The following is a 13,719-nucleotide window of genomic DNA, read 5'->3' on the forward strand; positions in this document are numbered from 1 at the left end:
CCAGCTTTGGGCATTTTCTTAATGAGTGATGGATGGGGAGAGCCCAGCCCATTGCAGATGGTGCCATCCCTGGGCTAGAGGTCCTGGGTTTCATAAGAAAACATGCGGGTTAATCTGTGAGGAGAAACCCAGTAAGCAGTAAGAGGCTCTCCATGGCCTCTGCATCAGCTCCTGCTTCCAGGTTCCTCCCCTGCTTGAGTTCCTGTCCTCACTTCCTCCATGATGAGCAGTGCTGTGGAAGTGTAAGCCTAGTTAATAAACCCTTTCCTCCCCAACTTGCTGTTTTGGTGACTGAAGCAATAGTAACCCTAAGATAGTAGGATAGAGCGGTTCTAACCAAGAATGTCCACCCAAGTCCAGGTTCTGCCTTCAGACTCAGTCATGGCCTCCCTTAGCCTCCTCACACAGGACAACTTCTCCTATGCCTCTCCAGAGCTTTGCTGTGTTCTTCCCTTCCCTGTGGATCAAGACCCAAAGAGCAGAATCCTTAGGATGGAATCAGCTCTCGCTCTGCCCTGACCATCTCCCTGCCCTGTGGCTGTTGGCAGAGCTTGGGATTTTAGCTGCTATTTGATGGCTTTAGACCTAACTTTACATCAGGGAGAGTAGATGCCTGAAGATCCTGGGCCTCTTATTTTATGCACCACTCAGGGCAAGTGACTGTCCTTTTGAGTCCAAGTTTCTTCACCTCCAGTGGTCAGATTTCATATGTCTCCAAGTTCTCTTCTGGACTTACAACTTTAGAGAGAAGAGACCCTACTGTGTGACAAGAGTTGTGATCATTAAGTACATTTCTGGCCTCAAGGCCATGTGCTTCCTGGATCTGGGATATGACTGTGAGGACAGCACTTGCACACATGGCCTTCAGGGGAGAGCGGGTAGTACTCAGCAAAGAAGCCAGCCCAGAAATGATGTCTGCACGCTGAGGCAAAGGGATGAGAGGAGATTTTAGAATTAAAAGTGAGTTTGGTTTTGATGAAAATAAGGTAACTAACCCAGTGTGTGCCCCCCAACACTGTAGCCACTTGGTCTGGAACAGAAAGTCCTGAGAAAGCGTGAGGGACGGTTTGAGGGGACCTGGTTATCTTGAACTGTGAAGAGATAGTTTACCCCATTAACAGAACTAGAGATTTAAGAAACAAGTTTAATTTTAATGAAATATTTAGAATGTGCCTTTTGACCCTGGATTCTTTATATGGTATGTGTGTGTCTCAAGCCCCACTCCAAGGCTTCTGAAATTAGTGGGACCCAGGGCCTCCTGGGTCAGCTCTCATAATGTTGGGCTTTTAGGAGGTGTTTGGAGGTGAAGCCAATAGCTGTGGCAACAGAGCCCATGGTTGTTCTTTTACATTGGGGATGCTATGGTACCTTCTCTGGGGACAGGGTCTGTACTGGGGGATGCTATGGTACCTTCTCTGAGGACAGGGTCTGCACCAGTCCTTTGTGGTGCCCCTTCTCATGTTCCCAATGCACACCAAATTCCACCATACAGATTCCCGGTGGTTCAGGTGTTGGCATCTGAAGACTCAAACTTACCAGATCCTTCCATCCTCATTGTAGAAGGTGGCATGGCCAGAGTTGGTAACAAGGCCTCGGATCGTCATACGTATGGAGTCTTCTAGAACAATATAGGTAAATTTTTCGACTCCTTGGCAGAAGATGAGCAGAGCCAGGTTTCCTGATGGATAGCTGCGAGCTGGTTAAGACACAATCGGTTTCTTGGGACAGCCTCCTCCCACAGAAAGGTTAGACCCTGAAGAGGACACAGTCCTCAGTCTAAACCCACACCCTTGGCCAGAATCACAGACATTTTAGGTGTCAATATGAACATCCCTCTTCCTCAGTGGATACTATATCTGGCCTGTGCCATTAGGAAAAAATATATGGAAGCTCTTTCCACTGTGGTAGGCAGTTATTTTTCCATCACTTTGATGTACCTGGGAAGAAGAGATAAGGAAAGCAGGCAGGTGACAGCTGTCCTTCAAAGACAGGTGGAACCATTGCACCCTCAGCTCCTGCTTCTATTTGGCTCTGAGCACCCACATGCTGCCTGGCCTGTGACTCCTACCAACTCACTGGGAGTGCTTAGGGTCTCAGTTTACCTGTTCGTATGAGGAGGCAGCTCAACTCCACCCACGGTACATGTGTGTGAGGCTGGGGCATACACAGCTAGATAGAAACTGTTATTTTAATCACCTAGGCCATCTTGTTCTAAGGAACTGTATTCTCGGGGCTGGAGAGGTGCCTTAGAAGTCAAGAGTACTAGCTGCTTTTGCAGAGGGCCCAGGTTTTAGTCCCAATACCCTCATGATGGCTCACAACTATTTGTAACTCCAGTTCCAGGGGATCCAAAGCCCTCTTTTAACCTCTCTAGGCACTAGGCACGCTCGCTGTACACATAGGTACATGCAAGCGAACCACTCCTACACGTGAATCATCTCAGAAAAGAAATGTGTTCTCACCATTGCAGAGGCAACGTGTGTGAAAGAAAGGTGTGGGTTGCATTGGATCTCTCAAACCTGGGAGTAAAGCAGCTTCCTGTTTCTCCCTGAGTGCTTGGTGACAGCCTGCCATTCCCAGCACATCCCCCAGTCTCTGCCTCTGTTTCCCCGTTAGTCTGTGTCCTCTGGTGGCCTGAAAGTGGGTACAGTCCTATCTTACCCTTCCCTTCTCCACTATTCCTTCATCTTTGACTAATTACATCCCTAGGGATGCTCCTTCCAGATGAGGCCACGCTCTATGGCACCGGAGGTTAGGACCTTAACACACCCTTTTACGGGAAGATGGCTCAACACATAACACTGGGAAATTTAGGTTTTCAAAGCCTTGCTCTTGATTTCACTATCGTAAGTTATATTTTTCTAGGAAATGGTAATTTTATGTAAAACTTTGCATTTATTGCCATACAAAGATTGCATATGGTGTTAAAAATTCTTGGCTTCCTCTGTTCACATGTCTTTCCTTTTCATATTTATAACTTAAAGGCATTTTTTTCCTGGATCAGTCTTGCCAGGAAGCCTGCTTGCTTTACTAGTTTTTCTGCAGACTGGTTTATGTTTTATTTATCCTGTTTTTTTTTTCTGTCTTGTAAGTTTCTTTCCTAGCTCTGGATGCTAATTTACTCTTTGGATTTTCACTGTTCTTCTTCACGATCCCCTCTTCTCCCTGCATTTATGAGCAGTTGAAACAGTGAGGTCCAATATTGTTTTAGCTGTTTTCCAGGAGTGAACCCATCTTATTTTTGTCCTTAGTCCATTCTTAATACTTTCAAGGACCAATATGATTTCCTCTTTGACATTGGAATTATGTGAGCATGCTGTTATTTGGCAATGGTTAGGACACCATCATTGTCACTAATTAGAATGCATTGGGGGCAGGAGGACATACTTTAAGTGATGTTGGCTGAGGTTTGTTTACTGGGCTATTGAGTACCGCATCATTGCAGATGTCCCACGGGTGTTTAGAAAAGCTGTGTGCCTCCGGTAGAGTTGATGAGGCTAATTGGAGAATGCTTCCTTTAGTTTATTGGAAGTGAGGGAGGGCAGAGGGCGGGGTGGGGCGTGAGGGAGCCGAAATCTAGTTTGCAGGAGTTTAGCTGGGTTCAGTTGCCTCAATTTCCCTTCTACACATAGGACTGAGAGATGGAGGGTGTTGAGCATGTATGGAGACCAGAAGATCCACTATGGTGGATCTAATCTATTCCACCTCACTGAAAACAAAGCCAGCGGAATCATCTGAACACGGATAGTTGATTTTCCTCTGAGGGCAAACTGGTGACATTCTTCCCTGGACACAGCAGCTGGAGTCTCTCACCCAGCTCCCTTGCTGGTAAATGGGTGCTCATGTGTGTTGCCCTCATTGGTGGAGTTTAAATGTGGCTTTTAGCTTTGTGAATTCTGTCCAGGCAAGTAGACACCATAACTCTGGGATGATAAGAGCTCTGATAGAACAGCCAAGGTCTTGAGATCCATCTCATAGGGAAACCACTCCGAGGTTAAGGTGACTGGACGGATGTGAGCAAGAGTTTGTTAAGCCATTTACTTTCAGTAGCTACTGAGCACTGTCCTGACTGCCAAGCCTTAGAGTCCTGGAGAAAGGGGCTCTGTGCGATCAATGGATGCTAAGGTTTGGATCTTCCTCCCTTAGAAAGCTTACACATCGAAGGTGTGGTCCCCAGCGGGTGGCACTGCTGGGAGCTGATGGAAGCTTTGGGAAGTGTGGACTTAGCTGGAAGAAGCAGTTCGTAGGGCTCAGGACCTTGGAGGGCAAATTGAGACCCTGGCCCTCTCCGTGGTGTTTCTGTGTCCTGCTCACCATGCAGTAGAAGCTTTGCTCAGTCATATACGTTCCACTGTGCCATTCATTCTCACCTCAGGCCTGAAGGCACAGGGCCAAGCAACTGGTGACTGAGGCCCCTGAGACTGTGAATCAAAAGAAACCCTCCCGTTTCTTGAGTGAAAGATCTCAGTATTTCAGCAGAGTGGCAGGAAATGATCAGAGTAGATTTGCTGTTGGTGTCTTCCTGATTTACAGATGTCCTGGGGAAATGATGCAGGCCTTCGTACTCCTTTGCACTGTGTTTGCTGTACCCCCCATCCCCACCCTCAAGAATCCTCCTGGTGCTGTCCCTACTCCAGACATGCTTTCGCCTACATGATGCTTGGTCTAATAATAACCTTTCCCATTGGCCTTCGAGAGACAGGAGCATCCTTTCTTTCAGTCCCTTACCCTGCTTTCTTCTAGTGACAAAGCACCAAAAAGTATCTTTGTGTACCAGTTCTCTCAACTGGATCATAGCCTTACAGGACTGGGGCTATGGTCTTGTGCATCTCAGGAATTCTGGCAACAGGGCCTTGTGTGTGCTCTGAGCACACGTTCACGAAAGGTATAAAACTCATCATCCTCTGGTCAGATACCTCATTTTTTGAGCTTCTGTGAGCATGCTCATCAACTGACATTTCAAACACAGTTTCCACTCAGGGCTCAACGATATCAGTCTCAAGCGAGATGCCTTATCAGGTTTCAAAAATACACTGTTTGTGTTGGGGCAGGCCAAAGCAAAGCTGGGCGGAAATGTGTCATGTCCAAGCCTCAGCCTTTCTCTCCTCAAGTGGTCTGCTTGTTACAATCAATGAACGTATGCCGACACACCATTGCCCGCCCCCCACGTCCGCAGTTCATACTGGGGTCCGTTTTGGGGCTGTGCATTCTGTGGGTTTAGACACATGAACAATGGCGTGTACTATGTAACTATGGTGTCATACAGAAATCATTACAGAACGGCTTTATGGCCCTGAAAACCCTCCACTCTGTCTACTCCTCTCTCTGCAGAGCCTCTGCAGCCACCACAGTCTGTCACTGTCCCAGAATGTGAGAAAGTTGGACCATACAGTCTGCTGTCTTGCCAGGAAGTTGAACTCAAGTTTCTTTCATGTCTCTTCACAGGTTGACAACTTTTCTATTTTTCTTCCCTTCCCTTTCCTTTCCCTCCCCTTCCTCTCCTCTCTTCCCCTCTCTTCCTCCATCTCTCTTTCCATCTTTCCCCACCTCTTCTCCTTCCATTGCCCCTCATTCTTCCTGTCAGGTCTTAATATATAAACCAGGCTGATTCTTTATGGGTGATCCTCCTGCCTCAGCCTTCTAGCTCCGATCTATGCCTGTCTTATAGTTTATGTATCTATTTACGCGTGCAACCGATTTTTAAAATATTGATTCTAATTTATCACCAAGGGAACCATTAATAATCTGTAGTTTATTATTAAAAGTTATTTATTTTAAAGTAAGTGTGTGTGTGTGTGTGTGTGTGTGTGTGTGTGTGTGTGGTTACCTAACAAGGCCAGAGGTGAGGTGTGGGATACCCAGAGCTGGAGTTACAGGTAGTTGTGAGTTGCCTGATACTGGTACTGGGAATTGAACTCAGGTACCCTAGAAGAGCTCTACATTCTCTGCCATGTTTCCAGCCCCGCTATGCAGTTTCTTTATCCCGTTCCCTCACATTGCTTAATACAGGCCCTAGGGGAGAAGACTCAACCATGCCCACCGAAACCCTAGTCAATGTTCCAATAACCCACACAGGCAGCTGTATCCTGACATATTGAGAACACTTTTCTTGGTGGTGTCCACTTCATACATCGGCCCTGACAGCGTTCTGATGATGCCTGTGCCTCACTTGACTCCAAGACACAACTGAAAAGGCCCCTCAAACTCAGGCCCCTCACGGTGAACTCACCGACTCGCCGCCATCTTAGCCCCCTCACGGTGAACTCACCGACACGCCGCCATCTTAGCCCCCTCACGGCGAACTCACCGACACGCCACCATCTTTACCTTCATTTTTGCCTGTACCCATTTGTGGTCTAGGTGCAACTTCTTCATGAGAGAATAACTGCTTGTGGATTTTTTCGCCTCAGGCTCCTCGGGCGGTTGCAGAGACATTAGGTAATTAATAGTGATGGCCGTCTCTGGGGTCGACTGGCTAGCTGTTTTCAACAAGTGATGACAACCGTTTTCAGTAGGCGACTGCATCCGTTGTGACACGGTGGGGAAGTAAGCTACACTCCATCTGTCAAGGTGCTACAGGGCTTTGAGGGCTCAGCCACTCTCCAAGGGGGAGGGGTGCCGGGGAGCAAGGCCTTTGAAAACAGAAAGGAGGGGGCCGAACCCCCAGATGCCTGTTTCTTGTTGATTCATTCATTCAACAAATATCCTTATGTGCTTAACGCGTGCCAGCCCGGTGCTGGACAAGAGGCAGAGGTGAAACACGTCCAGCACAGCCTTGGGAATGCAGGGGTGTGGCTGCAAGCTCGCTAAGAGCACGGACATAGCGCTCTGCGCAATGCCTGGCTGCCAAATGAAAACGCGGGCTATCTCAAGGCCTAACTTTTCAAAGCAAAGGAAATGTACCCTGGACGAGTTTTTTTTTTAATGTAAAATATAAATGCCAATGTGTTATTTAAGATATAGGAAAAGCCTTTCTTTTTGAGGTCTGATGACTGGGGCTCTGTGATCATTTCTACTTAAACCGCACTCCTGGTTTTCAATTATTTATTTATTTATTGAGATAGGGTCTCATGTAGATCAGGCTGGCACTGATCCCCTGTTTCCCTACTCTATCTCTGGAGCGCTAGAGTTACAGGCACATGTGTTAGCTCCTGGTTTATGTAGTGTTAGAGTTTGAACCCAGGACCTAGTACAGGTAAGGCAAGTACTCTGCCAACTGAGCCACACTGCCAGCTCCATAGTTTATTTCTTACCATTCGGGTTTGGCAGTTTCTAATAGATTGAATGCAGAATCAGATAGTCTTATATGTCACATATCCTACCTGGTCTTCAGATCTTTTGTGTGTTTGATTCACATTGGACTGAAAGTAAGTTCTTTAAAAGTTGTTTTCTTATTGAGCATCTAAGAGACCATTTAACTTAGTTTCCATGGAAACATGTTTCTATATCAATCATTTTATCCATTTTTATAACAGTAGGGCTGCAGGAGCAAGCTCCCTTCCCATGCTTCGTGGTGAGTTGAATGTGGTGCTAGGGGCCACAGTGAGGACAGCTGCTGTCTGTGACATCTCTCACAATGTTCTTGGTAGTGATAGGGAGCCTGGTTTACTTGGCACCTTGGTCAGGGGAGGTTAGTAAAGCAAATCCTGGGTGTTCATCATTTGGGGCCTGTATAGGCTGCCATGGGAGTTTGTAGAGGAAAGTAATCCAGGCTTTTAAGCCCAAGTGACTTCTTTAGGAAGGATGCTATAAGCAATGCATGATGGGCTCTAGCATAAGTATTGGGTGGCTAAAGGTTTGAGTGGGAATGAGTTAGCAGAGACTTGGTAGAGGCAGGCACTGCTGGACCACTGTGTTCTCAGTAAACATCCCGAGTACAAAGAACTGTTCTAAGCATCCAGGGGGCTACTGTCCTTATTGTCTCTTATGATATGCCAGAAGGTTACAAGTACTATGAAGAACTACTATGTGGTATGTGCAAACGCTGCTTCGTAAGAAGCAGCCAAGGAAATTAGTTCTGAGAAGGTAACATTTAAGCAGAGTCCTAGTTGAAGGGAGTGAGTGGGTCACAGGATGTTGGAGACAAGAGTGTCCTGGTCAGAAGCAACAGAAAACACTAAGGCTCTACTGCAGGGGGCCTTGGCCACGGTAATGACCAAGTAAAAAGCCAGTGTGGCTGAGAGGTAAAGTTGAGGGCCTTGTAAACTATATGAAGAATGTAGACATCTTCTTAGAGACCACAGGGGGTCTAGTGAAGAGTTTTAAAATTAATATGTGGAAATAATATGGAGCAACTGAGAGACAGAAGGGAGAAGTGAATCTCAAGGAGGAGATAAAGATGTGTGATTCCCAGATTCCTTACAACAGAAAACCCATGCCTCTGCCTATGACACCCACGGCATTGCTAGGAACAGTGCACACGTGCTGCCGCCAGTGGAATGTCAGCTTTGTAGCTTGGCTGGCTGCGGAGCTCAGCGACAGATGCACAAAAGCCCGGGGGTAAGCCCCGGCACTACAAGAAAACCACGAGCTTTCTTTGCATTTAGATGGCTTATAATGTAAGTTGTGTCATGTTTTTGTGTGTCTTCCTCTCCCTCCTCCTGCCTCCTCCTTTTGGTTTTTTTGAGACAGAATTTCTTTGTGTAGCTCTCCCTGTTTTGGAACTCACTCTGTAGCTGAGGCTGGCCTCAAACTCACAGAGCTCTGCCTGCCTCTGCCTCCTGAGTGCTAGGATTAAAGGTGCGTGCTACTGCCACCACCTCTTGTAGCCTATGCATTGGAAAAAATGGTTCTGGATAGGAGATGATATTTCATTTCATGATGCAAAATAAAAACACAAAGACCCTTGTTCGGAAAAGAATTCCAAGACAATGCCAGCAGGGGTTTAAAACACACAAAGCCATTCTTGATGTGGCTCCCTGTATGATGGTGTGTTAACCTTAGCTTGGAAATTAGTGTGTTCAGAGATGTGGGACACTCTATCATGGATATGGGACAGTAGGAAGCAAGCGAGTAGTGTCTCAAAGGTGCCTACAGACTTTCTTAGAACTGGCTACATCAGAACCACAAAGAGGTTCAATTAGAACCATTGCTTTCCTGTATAGCTGGCTCAAAGACTTTCAGGTGTCTGGAGAGACAGGGTGTAGGCAGGCACGATGGTGGTGCATCAGGGTGAACCCAGCCTTGTATTGTTTCGTTTTTAAGTTACGAATTATACTAGTTTGTTTTAACTCTAAACTCGGCACAACTGAGGTTCACATAGGAAGAGAGTTTTCATGAGAAATTATCTAGATCAGGTTGGCCTGTGGGTCAGTCTTCATTGTGGGAGTTGTCCTGATTGCTAATTGATGTATGAAGACACAGGGCATTGTGGGTGGCTCCATTCCCTAGGCAGGGTCCTGAATAGTAAGTATTAGAGAGGAGAAACCTAGCTGGAAGCAAGAGTATGTGGGCAGAGAACAGACTTGGGTGGAGGCCAGAAGAATGGTTCTTACCTTCATGCTGTTTCATAATCCACATAATTGTTTCTTTGTATTTTTCAAAATTTTTCTTCAACCTGAAGGGAATGCAAATCGTCTTTAAAAGTTAAGCTTAATTCATGTTGGCATCTCACACTCACTACATGGCACTGTGGGCCTAGAGGCTGTGGAATCTTCCATCAGGGAAAGCGAAACAGAGGGCTCTGCTGTGTGGCCAGATTCTCTTTCTGTCAGTGCTCTCAAGAATTAGAGATGGCACATGATGTCTGTTCAGTGTTTCCCACACAGTCTGTAATGGATCAGTGTGGGTACTTGAATGGATCCCAAGTCTTTCAAAATGAGCCCAGTGAGTGTCATCTTGGGTCCAAGGGCAGAGAGGGAGGTCCAGCCACCAGGGTAGCTACATTGAGTTAACTTTCTGCTACCATATTTTCTATGGCTTACCTGAATCACATGGGGCTTACATCTGGACATGGCTTAGAAAATAACAGTGTCCATGAACTGGCCAGAGCTATTTGAAATCCCTTGAAACTCAAAACAACAAGATGCATGCATTCAAATCGCTAGATCCAACCAAATAAATATGTTACTGATACCCATGGGAGACAGACAGAAAACCAGTCACGGTAGGAAAATTTTAAGCAGGCTTAGCCAACGTGATTTATCTTGAAAGTCCCACCAAGCACCGCCTCCCACAATGGCCAGTGCCTTTTACCTGCATCCAGGTCAACATACAAAGCAAAGACAGTGCTTGCCTTTGTTCTTGTTTTGTGCTTGGCATCCATGTGGTTTCCTTCCTTTTGAACTTTGGGTCTTGTGTGCATCTGACTCCTGTGTGTTATCCATGTCCTTGTGCCTGGCCTGGGTTTGCTTCCTGACTCAGGGCTCCAGTCTGACCCTAGTTCAGCTCTCTTTACACTTGCCCCATTCCACATCTGTCTCTCCGGAACCCACTGACCAGCCGCCCTTGTCGGCTACTTACAAGGCTCCCAGCTTCTTCCTGTTTTCACCTTCCAGCAGCTTACTCAGTGGTATGTCCAGGTCACCCTCCAGTTCTCCCTGGATTGCCAACTCACGGAGTATCTCCCTGAACACAGACTCACAGCTGCTGGGAAGAGACTAAATGATCATACAATGAAAAATGGCCCAGAAGTAGGATTGATGACGCCCCGTCAGTCAATAACTTTTCCGACTCCAGCTGTGCCAGGTGACATTTTCATATATGACTAAGAAATACCTGCTCTCTGTGTGTGTGTGTGTGTGTGTGGTTGTGTGTGTGTGTGTGTGTAGGTGTGTAGGTATGTGTGTGTGCCTGTGTGCGTGTGTGTGTGTGTCTGTGTGTGCGTGTGTGTGTGCACTTGTGTGTATGTGTGTGTGCACTTGTGTGTTTGTTTGTATGTGTGTGTGTTTATTCATGCGTGTGTGTGTGTGTGGTGTGTGTGTGTGTGTGTGTGTGTGTGTGAGTGAGGCTGCAGAAGAACTAGAAGGATTCTCTTAAAGAAGTCTTCCGGAGCCAGGGTGATGACCACCAGAGTCTAATGACTCCTAAAGCCCATGTAAAAGCCAGATGTAGTAGCATGCATCTGTAATCCCAACATTCATATGGTGAGACAGGAGAATTACCCAGAAGCTTGAGACCACAAGCGTGGAGGATGCAGAGTGGCAGCAGCAAAGCAAGGGAGATTCTCCTTCAGTAAGGGAAAGGCAAGATGACGTGTCCTATGACTTCTATACACATGTTGTAGCATGAATGTACTCATGCACATGCTTACACACACAAGTACATGTTACATAAAAGTACAAAGGGATAAAATTAAAGAAATTTCCCATTACTGGGTGACCCTAGCTGAGTCTCACAGCACTAGGGATATAGAACCTGATGAGGCCACCTCCTGTAGCCAGGCAGGATCCCCAGTGGATCAATAGGGACACCAACCCACCCAGCAGCTGACATAGACAGACAGATGCAAACACCCACAACCAAATAGTGGAAGGAGCTTGGGGACGCTCATGGAAATATAGGTGGGCAGGATTGTGGGTTCCAAAGGGGATAGGAACTCCACAGGAAGGCCAACAGAGTCAACTAACCAAAGAACATACATGGGTTTGACCTAGGCCTTCTTGTACATATGTAGCAGACGTGCAGCTTGGTCTTCATGTGAGTCCCAAACAACTGAAGTGGGTCCTGTCCCAAAAGCTACTGCCTGCATATGGGATGTGTTCTTCTAGCGGGGCTGCCTTGTCTGGCCTCAGCGGGAGAGGATGTGCCTAGCCTCACAGACTTGAGGAGGGGTAGGGGATACCCGGGGGCTTCTCCACCCTGTTAGAGGAGATGAGGGGGGTAGGGGAAGAATTGTGGAAGTGGGTGATGGGGGAGCAGTGATCAGGATATAAAGTGAATAAATTAAAAAAAGAAGTCTCCATTTCTATCAGACCGTCCTCTTGTCTGCCCCCTGAAGAATCATGGTTAGTATTTGTATGCTAAGAAAGGGACATAAAATCATGTTTTGACTGTGAAGATATTATAGACTATAAACATGTTTTCACATTTGAAGTATGCATCACGCTTTCTGCATTCTACAAATGACAGAGCTCCCAGGGCTGGCTGGCTTACTCAGTGCCAAGGCTCTGTAACTTCTAGAGCAGTTGTGATAATAGCAGCTGTCTACGTGTTCATAAGTGGGACCATTCTGTGGCAAGGCTGTGCTGCTGACTGTGGCTGGCCCACAGCTGTGTCTTCACAGGGTTTCTTTGTTTTTTTCTTTTTCTTTTTTTCTTTTTTTCAGAGCTGGGGACTGAACCCAGGGCCTTGCGCTTGCTAGGCAAGCGCTCTACCACTGAGCTAAATCCCCAACCCCCTTCACAGGGTTTCTTGGTCACATCTTTTTTTTTTTTTTTTTTTTTTTTTTTACATCTTTTTTGATGGATGACAAAAGTTGACTTTCTAGAGAGAAGCTAGGGATTGATCACACCTGCTCCCAGCTCATCTACAATTTAAGGTTACTATGGTGTTAATGTTCAATATGTGATCCTGGACTGAGTACCGTTAACTCGTCAGCCTCCTATAGTAAGTGAATGACTAACCTTAACCTTTCAAAGTCACATCTGAGGTGGGACAGTTCCAGGGATGTAGCTTGTGGTTCATGGTATCTCTAGGTTAAGTGGCCAGCTTGGGGCTGGCTTGCCTGGTCCTCATCTCGGAGTACCTCTTTTCCCCATTGCCAACACCATTGCTTTAGGCAAGTTTGAGGTTAAAGCCCTGTTACTGTCCTTTCTGCCTCCATGTTCCTGCTGACAACCCTTCCCAGGGATGGGTCGAGCGCCTGCCAGTGATCTCTCAGTACACTTCACATGCGATACTCTGTTTGCCAGAAAATACAGTGTCCACTGTAATCCCCCAGGTACTAGACCCAAGCACACGGCTTCCCTCAAGGCTTTCGTCCTATCTAGACTGTGCTGCTCCACTTGATTTGGTCAGCATGTGTACCTCTGGGTCAATCTCTGGTTGTTAGAATAAGAAAATGTTTGCTTAGCAAGACCTGTGGTGCGTGTATGTATCTTAGACGTAAAAATAAGTATAGTAATTAGAAGTAACAAGTGGATTAGGGTTCCAGGGTACCACTAGGAGGGTTTAAGCTCCCTCTGTCAAGTTGTGCCCCAGTGGCTTTTGGGGTCCCCTCAAAAGTTTCCTCAGAAGTACTAGCAGTTACCTGTACCATGTGACACTCCTCCCAGGCTGGCTAAACTTGCCCATACATGGTTTCTATCAGGTTGCTTGGAGAAATGCTATTTTACCACATTGTATTGTTGATAGCCGCACTTTGGAGGTTGAATGTACCCGGAAAGGTTCACGTGTTAATGCTGTAAACTCCCCGATGGTAATGGAACCTTCGAGATATGGGACTTAGTGGGAGGTCCTCAGGCTGCTGGAGGCCACCTAAAGGGGTTACATAGCCTTCACCTCCACTTGCCCCCTGCTTTCGGCTCAGGGTATGACAGAGGCCTGGAATGTCTGGGGCTACCCCATCCTAGATAAGAACCCACAGAGCAGTGAGCCACATATCACTTTGTGAGTAGCTGTGCCAGGCGTTTTGTCATGGTGCTGCAGGGCTGTTGAACATGCTGCTTGTCTGGGGTCCTAGCCCTGCAGCTGCCTCTGGCCCACAGGCATCCTGTTCTCACACAGTGGGATAGCACACTGCCCAGTTCCTGTCACTTTTTATCTCAGTCTAGGATCCCA

The 13,719-nt window shown here is 46.8% G+C and overlaps 1 protein-coding gene across 1 annotated transcript in view; it reads right to left on the reverse strand.

The window, feature by feature from the left end:
- Positions 1-13,719, reverse strand: part of Erich6b (glutamate rich 6B) — a 38,358-nt gene that overhangs the window by 2,968 nt on the left and 21,671 nt on the right. Inside the window, exons 6-10 of the mRNA XM_032917370.1 lie at positions 10,462-10,598; positions 9,495-9,556; positions 6,328-6,479; positions 1,852-1,937; positions 1,537-1,689 (exon numbers count right to left, since the gene is read on the reverse strand). Coding sequence (XP_032773261.1) covers positions 1,537-1,689; positions 1,852-1,937; positions 6,328-6,479; positions 9,495-9,556; positions 10,462-10,598 — 590 coding nt within the window. The remainder of the gene's footprint in view (positions 1-1,536; positions 1,690-1,851; positions 1,938-6,327; positions 6,480-9,494; positions 9,557-10,461; positions 10,599-13,719) is intronic.

This window comes from Rattus rattus, chromosome 12 (assembly GCF_011064425.1).
Source record: "Rattus rattus isolate New Zealand chromosome 12, Rrattus_CSIRO_v1, whole genome shotgun sequence".
Classification (NCBI taxonomy): Eukaryota; Metazoa; Chordata; class Mammalia; order Rodentia; family Muridae; genus Rattus; species Rattus rattus.